This window comes from Nematolebias whitei, chromosome 3, assembly GCF_014905685.2.
Source record: "Nematolebias whitei isolate Nwh7 chromosome 3, NemWhi1, whole genome shotgun sequence".
In the NCBI taxonomy this organism is placed as follows: Eukaryota; Metazoa; Chordata; class Actinopteri; order Cyprinodontiformes; family Rivulidae; genus Nematolebias; species Nematolebias whitei.
The window spans coordinates 40,778,539-40,794,328 of NC_056500.1; the positions used below are offsets into that span (position 1 = coordinate 40,778,539).

At 41.8% G+C, this 15,790-nt stretch overlaps 1 protein-coding gene across 1 annotated transcript in view; it reads left to right on the top strand.

Annotated features, from left to right (window-relative positions):
* Positions 1 to 667: 667 nt before the first annotated feature.
* atp10a (ATPase phospholipid transporting 10A) overlaps positions 668 to 15,790 on the top strand; it is a gene marked incomplete at its 5' end in the record, with an annotated part of 51,900 nt that continues 36,777 nt past the window's right edge. The window contains 8 exon segments of the mRNA XM_037674342.1: positions 668 to 872; positions 2,019 to 2,104; positions 3,883 to 3,989; positions 4,071 to 4,202; positions 8,623 to 8,753; positions 11,389 to 11,641; positions 11,735 to 11,952; positions 12,030 to 12,224. Coding sequence (XP_037530270.1) covers positions 668 to 872; positions 2,019 to 2,104; positions 3,883 to 3,989; positions 4,071 to 4,202; positions 8,623 to 8,753; positions 11,389 to 11,641; positions 11,735 to 11,952; positions 12,030 to 12,224 — 1,327 coding nt within the window.

The following is a 15,790-nucleotide window of genomic DNA, read 5'->3' on the forward strand; positions in this document are numbered from 1 at the left end:
ACATCTCATGTTTTACTCACCACCAACATGATTGCAAATATCAGTTTTCTTTATCAGCTACATTATTTTTTCTAATAAAATCAGTAAATATTGAATGTTTCTCATACAGAATGTTTGCGTCTGTCGTGTTTTGTTTTTTCATTATTTTTTATAAATCCTGCCTACTGTAATAACAAGCAAAGAAAATCGTTGGTCTCCTGAGAGTCTGTACTTGTACCTTTTTAAATGTGACAGCAATAAAAAAAAAATCAATTTAGTTCTACTTGTCAAGTTATAAAATGTATATATTTTTTTATTGTACAAATTTTCTTGGGCCTTCTTTTAGGCTGCTGCTCAAAGTGAATGTTTTTTAAATGAATTCCTGAAGAATCAGATGCTTTGTAGAGGTGCATGCAGGTGTCACGTCTTGTAGATAACAATTATGGATCACATAACAGTTTTGGGCTCTTCTTAGGAATTTATATATATTATTTTTCATTTGTTTAAAGTAAAAGAAATACAGTTCTTGTCTTTTGTGTCCATTAACAAGTTTGTCATGTGTGAAGATTTTAATTGAACAGAAATGAAAACTGATAAAGCCTTCATCTAGGAGCTCTGTAATCTGGGATTTGTAGATTACTTGGTGTGTAGAAGGAGCACTGTGTAAAGTTATACCTTGTTCCAGCAGAGTGGAGAAACGCTATGTGGAAAAGTACTGGAAAGAGGTGCGTGTTGGAGACTTTATCAGGCTACGGTGTAATGAGATCCTGCCCGCCGACGTTCTGCTGCTGAGCTCCAGCGACCCGGACCGCCTGTGTCACATTGAGACCGCTACGTTGGATGGAGAGACCAACCTCAAGCAGAGGCAGGTCGTCCGAAGCTTCTTTGACCTGGTGAGACTCAAACTACTCCTTTCTTGTCTGCATCAACTGGACAGCATCACACTTATTGAGTTTTAGACGTTTTCAGCATTGTTAAAGACAGATTTTTACAATGTTTAACATACGTTTTACATCGACATGTTTTCATGTTTGACTTTACATGTATGTCCATTGGTCCCTGGAGGGCCTCAGTCCTGCACGTTTTACTTGTTTCCCTGCTCCAACACACCTGAGTCAATGCAGCAATGTTCAGTCAGGTCATCTGGACGGGTTCTTTTGGAACCGAGAGGGTTGGTCCCGGCGGCCATCTTATCACCAGCAAACTGTTTTTTTTCTCTCTGGGAGTGAGCTGGTTGTGGGACTCAGTTTGTTGGTGGCTCCTCAGATTGAAGAAGTCCTTCGGATGAAAGACAAAACGTCTCGGCAACAAAATAAACCGTCCAGATGACCTGACTGAACGCTGCTGGATTTATACCTGCTGAGCATGAGCATATGAGCATATGGTAATTTTATTTTTATTTGAGATTGGTTTAAATACATTTACTCAAGAAAATACATTTTAGGATTACTGGGCTGCTGGCATGTGAACTGCTTTATCAAACCTTTCATTCCATCCATCAGCTTTACCTGCTTCTCTCTTTTTGGGTCACAGGGGTCACTGGTGCCCATATCTAGCAGTCACTGTGTGAGAGGCGGAGGACACCTTGGACAGGTCTCCAGTCCATCACAGGGACACATAGAGACAAACGAGACAAACAACCATTCACTCTCTTACACCTTGGGACAAATTAAAGTTACCACTCAGTCTAACATGCATGTTTTTGGTCTGTGGGAAGAAACCGGAGTACCCGGAAAAAACCCACGCATGCACAGAGAGAACATGCAAACTCCACCCAGAAAGGTCCTGGGCCGGGATTTGAACTGACGACCTTCTCACTGAGAGGTGGCAGATCTACCAACTGAGCCACTGTGCCGACCTTTCATTCCATTAACTTTAAAAAAGCTTTTTTTTCATGAAAGCTTCTTATGAAAGTTGCAGATTGATATCTGCAACTAGAGTCTGTACATTGCATGTTAGCATAATGCACCAAACTTTCAGTATGTTAGGAGAGTCCAATCTGCCTGTAGTAGTTAGCTGTGTGTGTGTTTTGTTAACAGGACTGTGAATTTGATCCAGTAAAGTACAACAGCATCATCGAATGTGAAAAACCCAACAATGACCTGAACAGGTTTCGAGGCTACATGTGAGTACTGCTGGCTGAAAGATGGCTGCCCACCACTGTTGTCTTCTTTAAATCAAATGTGTAGATGCCAAGGTGTCAAGTGCCTGACTTTTTAACTTAATTTAAATTATTTTATTTTATTTTTCTTTCACAGTCTGTTACCATGACATGTAATTAGGCTATGTTGTGTGCGTCTGAGTTTGGGTGGAGTATTTCACAAAACCCTTCAAGCCAGAACTTAAATGCCTTCTCGCAGCTTCGATGTGATTTCTCAATGGACTGAGGCAGGGAGGGTAGTTGAAGCCCGCCCACCTTTGATGCACCTTTGTGTCGTGAAACAAGGTAGTGACAGAGCCGCTAAGGTCGACATGTGAAAAAATAAGCTGGCTTAGCTGAAATGCAGTAATGTGATGAAGGAACGACCTATTTGTACGACCACCTGGTTGCGAGATTAAACTACAAACAGTTTTATTATAAAGATTAATAATGATGCACAGCACCTTTGTATTTAGTTTGGAAAAAAAACAAAATTAACTACAAAGAGAGTTGCTTATTTGTCATGTTTTGAAAACAAAACGGGAGACATCTGTCATACATTTAATGTGCTGCGCTCCATGTCAACCCAGCCGAGTTCTGCTCCACCCCTCTATTGCTTCTGCAAGGCTCGTTTCATTTCTGGGATCACATCTTTGCAGGATGTGGACAGTTTCATCTGTGATTTATGAATGGCCAGAAACAGCATAAAGACAAACTGGACTTTGCAGCCATTTTGCAAAAGTGTTTTGTGAAAGAATCTTGTGAGTGAGTAAGTGGGGCAAAAGATAAGAAGTTTCGTCTGAGGTTGACTCGCACTTGTTCACTTCTGACACATATTCTGTGCTCAGAAAGAGACCAGATCCTGCAGGTATTCAGTTGCCAGGCTACAGTGGAGCACAGGGCACAGTGTCTTGGCTCAGCTTTGCTTTATTACATTACAGTCATTGACACCCAGTTTAATCTCTCTTCCCTACACGGAGAGAAAGCACTCTGTGTCTCACAGGTTGTTATCAATATCTCTAACAGTGGAAGCTGTGAACTCTGCTGAGCCGCTGCTTTGAGCTCTGGGACATTCTTATTAATCTATAATGGTGATGATGTGTCCATTGGCTTGTTGTCAAGGGCCAAAGGATGAACCGTCCTGTTGGTAAACATGCTGATAGGTGACACTACAACAGAGATGATCAAGTTCTGCTCCCAACTAATGCTTACACAAGGGTTTCACTTACACTTGTAATCTTTAGTCTTATTGTCTTGTTGTTTACAAATGTTTAACATGTCACTTTTATTAAAAAGCATATTCTGAAGGGCAGGCTCTGTCTGGTATGAGCTGAATTTTATTTTTCTACAACATGGCCTTACTGAATGAAACTGGAGAGCTCTATCCAATCTTTTTAAATCAGGTTTTTGCAAAACCTCACTTCCAAAAACGGTAATATCCCTTTAAACTGACAAGTCTTAAGTGAGGGTCGAGGGTCCATGTTGAGGCTGTGAGTTTTCTGATGTTTCAGCTCAACTGAGTTTTTTCTGAGGAGCAGCAGTCTGATCTCTTGTTCTGTATCAGTGAGGGTTTGTTTTGAGGTATCGGGCCTCTGGTCCAGTTGGTACCATGATGCTTTAGACTTTGAATGACTGAAGTGCTTGGCAAACTAAAACTGATGTGAGCTTTTATTTAAAAATAAACTTTTTTTTTTAAAAGTATCCCCATAATTTTTTTGTCTTTTTTTGTTGTAATTTGTTTTCTGCATCCACCAAATTGACAGAATTCATCAAAGTGGCAGAAGAGATGCACTTTACAAAGACAACCTGCTGCTGCGAGGATGCACTATCCGCAACACAGAGGAAGCTGTAGGAATAGTAATTTACGCAGGTCAGCTTCTATAGTATCTATGTTGTCCATGCGTCCAGGCCATCTAAGACCCTGTGATTAAGGTGCCATGTTTCTCTGCAGGTCATGAGACCAAAGCCATGCTGAACAACAATGGACCACGTTACAAGCGCAGTAAGCTGGAGAGACAAATGAATGTGGATGTGTTCTGGTGTGTCGTCATCCTGCTCGTTATGTGCCTGTTTGCTGCCATTGGTATGTAAATCAGCAGTTTCAACATTTCTTTTGTGTGGCAAGCAAATTTAGTTTTGAAAGTCTCTTTGAAATGAAAGAAAAAATGTGGGTGGATTTCTGTTTTGTGAAGCATTTATATTTATACACAAACATACATATTTTGAAGAAAATAAGTATTTGATACTCTGCCGATTTTGCAAGTTTTCCCACCTACAAAGAATGGAGAGGTCTGTAATTTTTATTGTAGGTACACTTCAACTGTGAGAGACAGGATCTAAAAAAAAAAATCCAGAAGATCACATTGTATGGTTTTTAAATAATTTGCATTTTATTGTATGGAATAAGTATTCGATACAGTAGAAAAACAGAACTTAATATTTGGTACAGAAACCTTTGTTTGCAGTTAGAGGTCAGATGTTTCCTCTAGTTCTTGGCCAGGTTTGGACACTGTAGCAGGGATTTTGGCCCACTCCTCCACACAGATCTTCCCCACATGTTTCAAGTTTCAGGGCTTTCGCTGGGCAACATTGAGTTTCTGCTCCCTCCAAAGATTTTCTATTGGGTTCAGGTCTGGAGACTGGCTAGGCCACTCCAGGACCTTGAAATACTTCTTATGGAGCCACTCCTTAGTTGCCCCGGCTGTGCTTCAGGTCATTGTCATGCTCGAAGATTCAGCCATGACCCATCTTCAATGTTCTTAGAGGAGGTTGTTGGCCAAAATCTCATGATGCATGACCCCATCCATCCTCCCTTCAATACGGTTCAGTCGTCCTGTCCTTTTTGCAGAAAAGTACCCCCAAAGAATGATGTTTCTATCCCCATGCTTCATAGTTGGGACAATGTTCTTGAGGTTGTACTCATCCTTCTTCTTCCTCCAAACACAGCAAGTGGAGCTGATACCAAAAAGCTTGATTTTGGTCTCACATGACCTTCTCCCATACCTCCTCTGGATTATCCAGGTGGTCATTGGTGAACTTCAAATGGGCCTGGACATGTGCTGTTGTGAGCAGGGGGACCTTTCGTGCCCTGCAGGATCTTAAACCATGTTGTGTTACTAATGGTCTTCTTTGAGACTGTGGTGCCAGCTCTCTTCTGGTCATTGACCAGGTCCTCCCATGTAGTTCTGGGCTGATTCCTCACCTTTCTCAGAATCATCCTTAACCCACGAGGAGAGATCTTGCATAGAGCCTCAGACCGAGGAAGATCTTGTGTTTCTTCCATTTTGTAATAATTTCCTCAACAGTTGTTGTCTTCTCACCAAGCTGCTTGCCTGTTGTCCTGTAGCCCACCCCAGCCTTCTGCAGGTCTACAATTTTGTCCCTGGTCTCCTTAGACAACTCTTGGTCTTGTCCATGGTGGAGAGGTTGGAGTGTGATTGATTATGTGTGGACGGGTATCTTTTATACAGGTAACAAGTTCAAACAGGTGCAATTAATACAGGTAATGAGTGCAGAATAGGAGAGCTTCTTTTTATTTTATTTTTTTATTCATCCAGCAAAAACAACATTGATTATAGAAATAAATAAAAAAATAAATAAAACAGCTGCGACTTTTTTTTGTTGTTGTTTGTTTCCTTCCCCATCCATTTCCACCTTGCTGCCAAATGTAAAATAAATAAATGAATAAATAAATAAACTAAAATTAATCAGCTGTAGTCCTGAATGATTATAAGCATGAAAACACACAAGATCAAAAGAGCATAAAGTAAATACACGGATAATATACATTCAAACATAAACACGAGTATTTATATGCAGAGATTGAAATAGAATATGGATATTTAAAACCATAGAAGTATACTATCACTGTCAGTAGTTACAAGGATTTACTGATGCAACTGGGTTGGGGGCACAGGCACACTATATCTACAGCAGGATAAGTTGCTGCTTAATTTTCAAGTTTGAGGGAGGGCATCTAATTTCTCAAAATAAGATAGTAGGGGAGCCCATGTTTTTTAAAATTTTTGGACCGATCCTCTAACGCTAAATTTAATCTTCTCTAGCTGTGCTTCCCTTGACGAAGCAACCTGCTTTCCCTCTAACACCTCGTATGTCTTTCGATAGGCCATACTCTTGATATCAAACTAGCTTGAGAGGGCTCCCAGTTATCTTAACATGCAGGAGTTGCACTCTTTAGTCAATGAATTAAAACAGTACAAGTCACTATAAACAGTTATTAATATATACTCCTCAGGGCAGCATCATGACCACACCTGCACCATAACCAACCTGTTTATCATTCAACCTTTATTTATACAGGTAAATCCCATTGAGCCTCGAGGACTCATTTACAAGAGAGACCTGATAGAGTCTATCTGTTTAGATAGAGGGCAGCACGGTGGCGCAACTGGTAGAGCTGCTGCCTCTCAGCGAGCAGGTCCCTGGTTCAAACCCCGGTCCAGGGGCCTTCTGGGTGGAGTTTGCATGTTCTCTCCGTGCATGCGTGGGTTTTCTCAGGGTACTCCGGTTTCCTCCCACAGACCAAAAACATGCATGTTAGGCTGATTGGTAACTCTAAATTGTCCCTAGGTGTGAGTGAGAGAGTGAATGGTTGTTTGTCTCGTTTGTCTCTATGTGGCCCTGTGATGGACTTGCGACCCGTCCAGGGTGTACCCCGCCCCTCGCACAGTGATTGCTGGACATGGGCACCAGCGACCCCCGTGACCCAAAATGGAATAAGCGGGTAAAGAAAATGGATGGATGGATGGATGTTTAGATAGAGCCTGTTTATGAATGTGGACTTTGGTTCCAATTCACCAAATTCTATATTCTTAAAGCCAACCTCAGCCTGTTAGATCCAGGCGACATGCATTTAAATCTTTAACGTAATTATTCACTTCTGACCCTTATCTTAATAGGTGGCAGTTAAAGCAGAAAAATAAAACCAAAATAAAAACACAAAAAAGAAGGCATATATGTACATTCATGCGTATTTCAGATATACTCACAGATGTGTGGATAGATATCCGCTATGAGAGGCAAACTGTTCATCCACTTAGAACTGAAATATTATTATTTTACCCATCAAGTTCCAAAAGACTGAAACCAAAGCCAAGGACAGTTTTTTTCTTTCCCCCCCCCCCCTTTCCCCTTTCCTTTTCCACCCCTCCTCCTTCCCAATTCCCCGAGGGTGATTGGGTCAAGAGAGTCTGCAGGTAGATGTTTGTTTATTTTGCACTGCAGCGATCATAGAATGCTTGGGCCTCTTCTGGTGTTTCAAATAAGTGACTTTCTTCTTTAAACGTGACTCTAAGTCGGGCAGGGAAAAGAAGACGAAATGACACACCTCTCTGGTAAAGGGCCCGTTTAACATCGTTGAATGCTGATCTTTTCTTTGCAAGAGCAATACTGAAATCTGGATATATTCTCAGAGTAGAGTGGTTCCCTGATACTTCACTTCGTGCTGCCTGGACCATTTTAAAGCAGCTTCTTTTTCCTGGTAACGACGGAATCCAAGGATGAAGGGCCGCGGTGGATGTCCTGCTGCGGGCTTGGGTCCAGCTGTGCGGTGTGCGCGCTCTAATTCGGGGGGGGGGGGGGATGTGTCGTCCCCCATAACGTCCTTTAACAACTTGGAAATGAAGTTGATAGAATCCTGGCCATCTTCACTGCCTTCAGGTAAGTTAAGTATGCGTAAATTGGATCTGCGAGATCTATTGTCCAGATCTTCCAGGCGGTCCATCAAGGTTGCGTTTTGAGCCTGGAGAGTTTTGACAGCCGCTTCAGCTTCACAAATGCGTTGAAAGTTATCATCTGTCAGGGTTTCCACTGCCACAAGTCGTCCCTGAAAAGAGCTAACTTTGTCCCTCAGTCCATCCACTGACGCTTGCAGAGGCCGAATTGAGTCTTGGATTAATGTGTCCACGTCATCTTTAAAATTGATCCGCTGCTTAGACAGTTCTGTGATCAGCTGGGACATGGAAACAGGATCTCCGCATTTACTTTCACCAGGTGTTTCTGTGTCGGAGGACGCTACAGCCAATATTGCTACTTTGCTGGCCAGGCTGTTTGTTCGCCTGGTTGAAGTAGAGTGTTTTTGTTGTTTAGGACTATCGCTGGCCATTGTACTATCGCAGGGAGTGTGTAACTCCAATTTTAAAGTAATTTAAAGAAAGTTGGTCGGGAGCCCCTTCACCCTGTGTCCTTCTTCTACATCACCAAACCGGAAGTCAGAATAGGAGAGCTTCTTAAAGAAAAACTGACAGGTCTGTGAGAGACATAATTCCTGCTGGTTGGAAGGTAATAAAATACTTGATTCATGCAATTAAATGCAAATTAATTATCTACAATAAAAATTACAGACCTCTCCATTTTTTGTAGGTGGGAAAACTTGAAAAATCAGCAGAGAATCAAATACTTATTTTCCCCACTGTATGTATGTATATTATTATTTTTATCCTCTCATTCTAAAGTTTGCTGACCTTGTGGGGTTGCTGTTCCAGGTCACGGGCTGTGGATGTTTCAGTATGGCGATAAGAGACCAGTGTTTGATGTTCTAAGTCCTGAAGGGAAAGACTTATCGCCATTCATGTCAGCCATTTACCTCTTCCTCACTATGATCATTGTCTTTCAGGTATGAAACTAAAACTACAGATAAGGCATGCAGAGTCACCCTGTATCTGAGTTTTAAAGGCAGTGCCGTTAATCAAAATGTTGTCTGTAGTTATTCCGCAGTTATTCTTTCTGGGTATTTGACCTCTAACCCTTATCATCACCTAAAGGCTGGAAAAAGCAGTGTGTGTGCTGCTTCATGCTGCATGTTACCTCTTTAATACAAGATCAAATCAGTGAAAAGGGACACTGAAAATCTATTGATCTGTTTGCTTTCAGGTAGATCATCAATGAAAATGTCACCCTGCTCCGTGTCAGAGACCACAGCTGGGATTTGATCTCGGATAGTTTGACACAAATGAGAGATAGCAGAGTGCATAAACACTAACCATATCAGAAATGACTGTTGTCATTTTAAAATAAACACCAAAATGTTGACGTTCAGGCGTACAAGGACAGTGAACTGACTAAAGGCTGGTTTATAACTCTAGTCTTACATCTCGCTTAAGTGGGTGCGTGATGAAAATTGCGTAGCTTCTGTCTTTTACCACCCGCTGACACCCTGTTTTGTGCATTGCCCCCAGTCAGAGCTGTCTTGCAGGCTATGCAGCACGTAGTGTGTGATAGGTCAGAACTTTATGGACATGCTTATGACTTCTTGTTGTTCTGTGGAGCAACCTGGGCTTTCTCAGTCTACAACTGAAGGTGCTGCGGTAAGAGTCCAGTGTGTCATGCAGGGGGTGTGACGTGTTGTTCAGGATTTGGAACAGTTTCCTCAGCATTCTCTGCTCAGACACCTCTGTCAGAGACTGGGTCCACTCTCAGAACTGAGCCAGCTCTCCTGATGAGTTTATCGAGTCTGTTGGCATCAGCTTTCTTCACCCTGATGCCCCAGCACACCACAGAATAGAAGAAGACACTGGAGACCACCGATTGGTAAAACATCTGCAACATGGTCCTGCAGACGTTAAAGGACCTGACTGAGTCTCCTCAGAAGAAAAAGGTGACTGCCCTTTTCTGTAGAGGGCGTTTGTGTTAGCTGTCCAGTCCAGTTTATTGTCTAGACTCTAGGTGGACCCCCAGGTACTTGTAGCAGTCCTTTAACATCTGCAGCATGGTCCTGCAGATGTTAAAGGACCTGAGTCTCCTCAGAAGGAAAAGGCGAGACCGTCCTTTCTTGTAGAGGGTGTTAGTGTTAGCTGTCCAGTCCAGGTGGACCCCCAGGTACTTTTAGCAGTCCACAGTGTCCACGTTAGTACCCTTGATGTTGATATGTTTTTTTTGGGGGGTGGGGGGGGGGCTGTCTCCCACATCTGTTGAACCAACAGGCTGAACTCAACTTGCTCACATCTGGTCCTGTTCAGTGGGCTAGCGTGCCACCGGCGTTCTTGTCTTCTTTCCATGTGGTGAAAAAACCATGTCATTGCCTTTGTCTGTGTGTGCGTGAGTGTGTGTGTGTGTGTGTGTGCATTTGTTTGTCAGCAAAAAATCTTGTGACAGTTTTAATAAAACTCAAGTAATGAACATTCTTGATGAAAAGTAATCATTGGATGTACATCTACAGCTTTTAAAATTAACCTGGGATGTCTACTCAGCTAATCAACATTAACAAACAAAATATCTACTGTCAGTGTCACAGGTATTGAGCTAAAATTTGGTGTGGTAGTAGCTAAGAATCATTCCCATCACATATGCTGAGCCCTAACTTATTGTTTGATATTGATTTTTAAAGACTGGTTTTGCAAAGCGTTGGACACCATGCATACACATACAGAGACACATCAGTTGTACGTGTCCGTCTAGTGATTACTTTGTGTTTCCACAAAATCCATCCAGTCGTTCATGAGATATTTTGCTAACAAACACACACACTCCACCAGTCCCACTCCACCCTCTTGGTAGTAGGCAATAATGATGCAAATAAACCTTTTGTCAAAATATAAACACGATCTGTACAGACATCGAATGGCAAACACTTAGTATTTTTATAAACTGGCTTGTCTTCCTGTCACTTGGAGCACTCTGTGATAAATGCAGCAATGCTTTGGTGACATGCAGACCCCATGCAGCTGCCTCTGTCTCCTCCTTTTGTCTTTAATGTCTTGCTGTGATATCTGACATAAGCACAGGTCAAAATAATGTCCAGATTTATCTGTGCACTGCTGCATGTGCAATGGTTTTGATCCACTCCTGATGAGTTATGAGCTCTAGAGAACTCAAATACATCGTAATGTCGTATCATTATGATATGTGCCAAAATGTATCTGCATTACTATGAAAAGTATGAAATGGCACATCACTGTATTGTATTCTGTTTTTATTTTCTCCTGTCTTTAGCAATATTACATTTTATTTAGCTCTTTGGCTCAATTTTCATTGTTTGTTTTTTAAAATATATCATAACATTTTTTCGGTTAATTTAATTATGTTTTTAACAAGTTTAACCAACTTTGTCCAGTAATTTGTTACCGTCTGTTTCATACTGTTATTTAATCGTTGCTTTTAGTCTGTGTTGATAATTTGTTTTAACCAGTTGAACTGCTTTATTTTATTTTTTCAATTTTGCTTAAAGCTAATTGTTTAAACTGTTTTGTTCCTTATCCATTTTTGTAATGACAAGCTCTAAATATTTTCTACAACACTGTCTCCTCTCCTAGGTGCTGATACCCATCTCTCTTTTTGTGTCAATTGAAATTGTCAAAATCTGCCAAGTGTACTTCATACATCAGGACTTGGACCTGTACGATGAGGAGACAGACTCTCACCTGCAGTGCAGAGCACTTAATATCACTGAGGATCTGGGCCAGATGCAATACATCTTCTCTGACAAGACTGGCACACTGACTGAAAACAAGATGGTGTTCCGGCGCTGCACTGTGGCAGGGGTGGAGTACTCCCATGATGCAAACGGTGAGATGAGTCAGCCAACGCACACCCCTCAGTGAAAACTGTCAAACCCAGTCACTTTTTAAAGTCGTGGGTGTGGATGTGTGTGTTATGTAGCTAGAAGAATTGCCATGTATCAGGAAATTGATTCAGAGGAGGAGGAATGTATGTCTCGTGGTGGCACCCTGCCCAGACGGGACAGCATAACCAGCCACCACAGTGCCCGTGTAGTGCTGCGCTCCCACAGCACCAAGTCTCACCGCAGGACCGGCAGCAGGGCGGAGGCCAAACGAGCCAGCATTCTGTCAAAGCACACAGCCTTCAGCAGCCCTATGGTTCGTTCATTTCACCGTCCCACCATCCGCCATCTTAAGCTGTTTGCTCTTCATTAATAACCTCCCCGCTCTCACAGGAGAAAGACGTCACCCCTGACCCTCAGCTCCTGGACAAGGTCAATGAATGTAGCAGTCAGATGGACTTCATGCGCTTCCACAGCCAGCCCATGTCCCAGTTGCCCTCTGACCTCTCTGACATCATGGATTTCTTCATTGCTCTCACCATCTGCAACACAGTGGTGGTGTCGTCCCCCAATCAGCCCAGGCACAAGGTAAAGATGATCACTTTCCTGCGTTAAGTCTTTGTGTGTGTGTGCACATGCCATTCATTGTTTATTTATTGTAAAATATGTTTGTTTGACGTGGGAGGAAGCTGAATTCGTAGCTTGGTGCTCCCAGATCATCTGTCACTTGGTGCTGAAATTTGAAGATGCAGCATCCTCTTCTTGTTGCATCTGTCGTGCTGTTATTAGAGGATGCTCATACTCTTAACAAAGGAACTTCTTCTCTACACTGTACTGGGAATAATTAACCCAGTCTATTTTCATAACTCCCACAAAGTATTTTTGAGGATACTTTCCTTTGATGCCATTTGACATTTCAGCAACAAAAGAAACTGTCCAGATGACCTGACTGAAAATTGTTGGATTGTATACCTGGATTATTGAGCATGGACTATTTTGGCTTTCCTTTGATGGTTTAAGGTCAATATTTGATAGGAAGCAACAGGAGAGTTGGATTAGAGGACAAATATTGCAGTAAAATACCAAGTTTACCATTTTTTATTGGACCTTCATACAGTGGTGCTTGAAAGTTTGTGAACTCTTTATAATTTTCTATTTTTGCATAAATTTGACCTAAAGCATCATCAAATTTTCACACAAGTCCTAAAAGTAGATCAAGAGAACCCAGTTAAACAAATGAGACAAAATATTATACTTGGTCATTTATTTATTGAGTAAAATGATCCAATATGACATATCTATGATGGTAAAAGTATGTGAACCTCTAGGATTATCAGTTAATTTGAAGATGAAATTAGAGTCAGGTGTTTTCAATCAATGGATGATGATCAGGTGTGAGTGGGTGCCATGCTTGATTTAAAAAAACAGGATCCATAAAAGTCTGTTCTTCACAACATGTTTGTGGAAGTGGATCATGGAGGAACAAAGGAGATTTCTGAGGAGCTCAGAAAAAGTTGTTGATGCTCATCAGGATAGAAAAGATTACAAAACATCTGTAAAGAGTTTGGACTCCATCAATCCACAGTCAGAAAATTCAGGACCATTGTTCCCCTCCCCAGGAGTGGTGAACCAACAAAGATCACTCCAAGAACAAGGTGTGTAATAGTCAGCGAGGTCACAAAGGAGCCCAGGGTAACTTCTAACAACTGAAGGTCTCTCTCACATTGACTAATGTTGATGTTCATGAGTCCACCATCAGGAGAACTCTGAACAACAATGGTTCATGGCAGGTTGAAGGAGAAAGACACTGCTCTCCAACAAGAACATGGCTGCTCATCTGCAGTTTGATAAAGATCACGTGGACAAACCAGAAGACTGTTGGAAGAATGTTTTGTGGACAGATGAGACCAAAATATAACTCTTTTTTTTTTAAATGAAAAGAGTTATATTTGGAGAAAGGAAAACTGCATTCCTGCAGAAGAACCTTATCCCATCTGTGAAACATGGTGGTGGTGGTAGTATCATGGTTTGGGCCTGTTTTGCTGTATTTGGACCAGGACTTCTTGTCATCATTGATGGAACAAGGACTTCTGAATTATATCAGATAATTCTAAAGGAAAATGTCAGAACATCTGTCCATGAAGTGAATCTCAAGAGAAGGTGGGTCATGCAGCGACACAATGATCCTCAGCACGCAAGTGGTTCTACCAAAGAACGGTTCAAGAAGAATAAAGTTCATGTTTTGGAATGGCCAAGTCAAAATCCTGACCTTAATCCAATCCAGATGTTGTGGAAGGACCTGAAGCAGCAGTTAATGTGAGGAAACTATCAACATCCAGAGTTGAAGGTGTTCTGTACAGAGGAATGAGCTGAAGTTTCTCCATGTCGGTGAGCAGGACTGATCAACAGATACCAGAAACGTTTATGCCTCTTTTCCACTAGCACTTGTATGGCACGGTTCGAATTGGCTCTGCACGGTTCCAAGGCTTTTCAACTAGCATTGATTCGTGGAACCAGCCCCATTTTCAGTAACGTCTTCGCTCCTGTTCCAAGCGTACCGTTATGGCCTTCAAACGTGACGTCAGAACACTGTTGGTCATTGATTGGTCAGGGGATGGAGTCACTGGTTGTTTGAGCAACAACCTGATCCGCCATTTGCAGTAATAATAACTCAGAGGAGCGACTGTCTGGACCTATTTTTAAGATTTTAAAAAACATTAATGACAACTCTGTGATCTAATGCTGAAGTGCAGGTGTTTTTTGTGCTTGATGACTGACAACAAAATTCAGAGCGAGCTAGATAGAGCTCCGCCGGTCTCCCCGGTCCTCTCCACCGGAGCTTTGGAGCCCCCTCAGGCCAGGCAGGGCGTCATCTCCCGGCTCCGAGCTCCACCAGTCACTGCAGAGGATCCTCTGTGCTGCCGACCCGCAGGAACGTGCAAGCCCTGGCAGACTAGGTGGACTGGGACGGGTCGGGGACGGAGGGTGGAAACGATTTTTTAAAAACTTTTTAAATTTTTTTTATCCGTGAAGATTAAAAAGTAAATAAACTGTGCCGGCTTTATCATGAAATCCTGTTGTCACTTTAATGTCTTTATTAAATAATCTGTTAATTAAATTAATTAAAGTTAACTCAGCTGAAAAATCATACAAAGACACACAATTATTGGATCTCTCAGGAATATTTCCCTCAACCATGTTTAAAGAAGAGCTACAGCCTTTAGTTCAACTTTATTCTAACCCACAGACGTACAAATCACAAAACAAGAATTAATCTAAGAATCTCCACTGATTTCATTCCTGCTAATTGTTGCTCCTGCTGCTCCAACCTCCGTTAAGACTGCCTTCTCAGTTGTCCAACTAAGGACAATCCATCCATCCATTTATTTTAGAGAATAAACTGGACTGTCTTTTCGACATTTTGATCGCTGTTATATTGACAAATTAGTGCAGTTGTTTTGAAACATGATGTAATGTGAATAATACACATCAAACATTTCTCTCGTATTTTTTTAACTTTAGTGATGCTTTTTTATTTATCATGTGTGAAACGTATGCGTGAGTTCACATCAGTAGTTGTGCTCGCTCAGAGCTGTCTGGAGACGTTGCTATGCGTAAGGTATGGCAAACCAAGTGGCCTATTAATAGCCACTTTTACCACATGTCTGGCTATTAATGGACCACTTGGTTTGCCATATTGATGAAGACAATTCATCACCCTGGGACATGTCGTCCACGTCTCTGCTGGGCAGGAGCATGTGCGCGAGCTGGTGCACCTGCTGCACCTGCTGCAGCCGTAATATCTACTCCACAGACTGGGCAACATCTCCTCCCGTTGTATTTTTACCAAATAATAAAAATAAAAATGCGCGATGACTTTGGATTTTTAGGGGCAGAGATTTGAGTTGCCGGATCCGAGCAAACAGTTGCTGGAACACACCTGGTAGAAGAGAGAGAGTTCCCGGATCTTGTTCTGGCAGGATCCGGCTCAAATTAAGCACTGCACATATCTAAACTGAACAATAAAAGCAGACCCAATGAGTGCAAATACATCAAATGATGAAGAAAACCCATAAAATTTTAATTACAGATGTTTTTGTAGAATCTGGTTAATCAGAGATTTAATGGGAAACTAAAGTTCATTAAAAGTTCAT